General features: G+C 61.9%; 1 protein-coding gene across 1 annotated transcript in view; it reads left to right on the forward strand.

Annotated features, from left to right (window-relative positions):
* Positions 1-834, forward strand: part of LOC107213501 (basement membrane-specific heparan sulfate proteoglycan core protein-like) — a gene marked incomplete at its 5' end in the record, with an annotated part of 30,513 nt that overhangs the window by 6,655 nt on the left and 23,024 nt on the right. The window contains 2 exons of the mRNA XM_033519352.1: positions 364-540; positions 632-811. Coding sequence (XP_033375243.1) covers positions 364-540; positions 632-811 — 357 coding nt within the window. The remainder of the gene's footprint in view (positions 1-363; positions 541-631; positions 812-834) is intronic.

An 834-nucleotide genomic window follows, 5' to 3' on the forward strand; every position in this document is an offset into this window, starting at 1 on the left:
TGCCATGCCATAGCAGTGCCATGCCGTGCCGTGTTGTGCCATGTTGTGCCATGCCGTGCCATGGCAGTGCCATAGCAGTGCTGTGTTGTGCCATGCTGTGCCATGTCTTGCAGTGATGTGCCATCATACATGGTGCCATGCCATGTGGTGCCCTGCCGTGCCAGGTGCTGTCATGATACACGTTACCATGTCATTGTGTGGTGTGTCACGTTAGCTGTGCCATGCCATGCTGTGCCATGATGTCATGCCACCCTTGCCATGCCATGCTGTGCCATTTAGTGCCACCTAATACAACATACATGTTGTGCCTCGTCATGGCACCTGTGCCAGGCCAGGCCATGCCCACCACCATCCCTCCCCCAGGTGTTGCTCAGCTCTGAGGACTCGGCGCCGCTGCCCCTGGCCAACGCGTCAGGCTCACGGCTGGTGGGGGCCGTGCCACACTTCGTGTCCCCACGGGAGCTGTACTTCGATGCCTTCCAAAAGCTGCCACGAGGCGTTCACTACTGGGTGCTGCCTGCACCCTTCGCTGGGGACAAGGTGACACAGCCGCTCCCGGGGACACCTCTGCCCCTTCGCGTGTCCCCACCGCCCAGTTCAGGGAGTGGGTGACCCCCGAGTGTCCCCACAGGTGACAGCATATGGGGGGGAGCTGCGGTACACAGTGACACACCGGGCCCCGGCTGGCACTCCCCTGCCCTCCTGGCACCCTGACGTCCTGCTCCAGGGCAATGGGATCCTCCTGGAGCACTTCTCCAGTGCCACCTTTCCAGCTGGTGTCCCCACCACTGTCACTGTGCCTATCCGTGAGGTGAGAGGGGTCCCCGTGTGACA

Source organism: Parus major, chromosome 21 (assembly GCF_001522545.3).
Source record: "Parus major isolate Abel chromosome 21, Parus_major1.1, whole genome shotgun sequence".
Lineage (NCBI taxonomy): Eukaryota > Metazoa > Chordata > Aves > Passeriformes > Paridae > Parus > Parus major.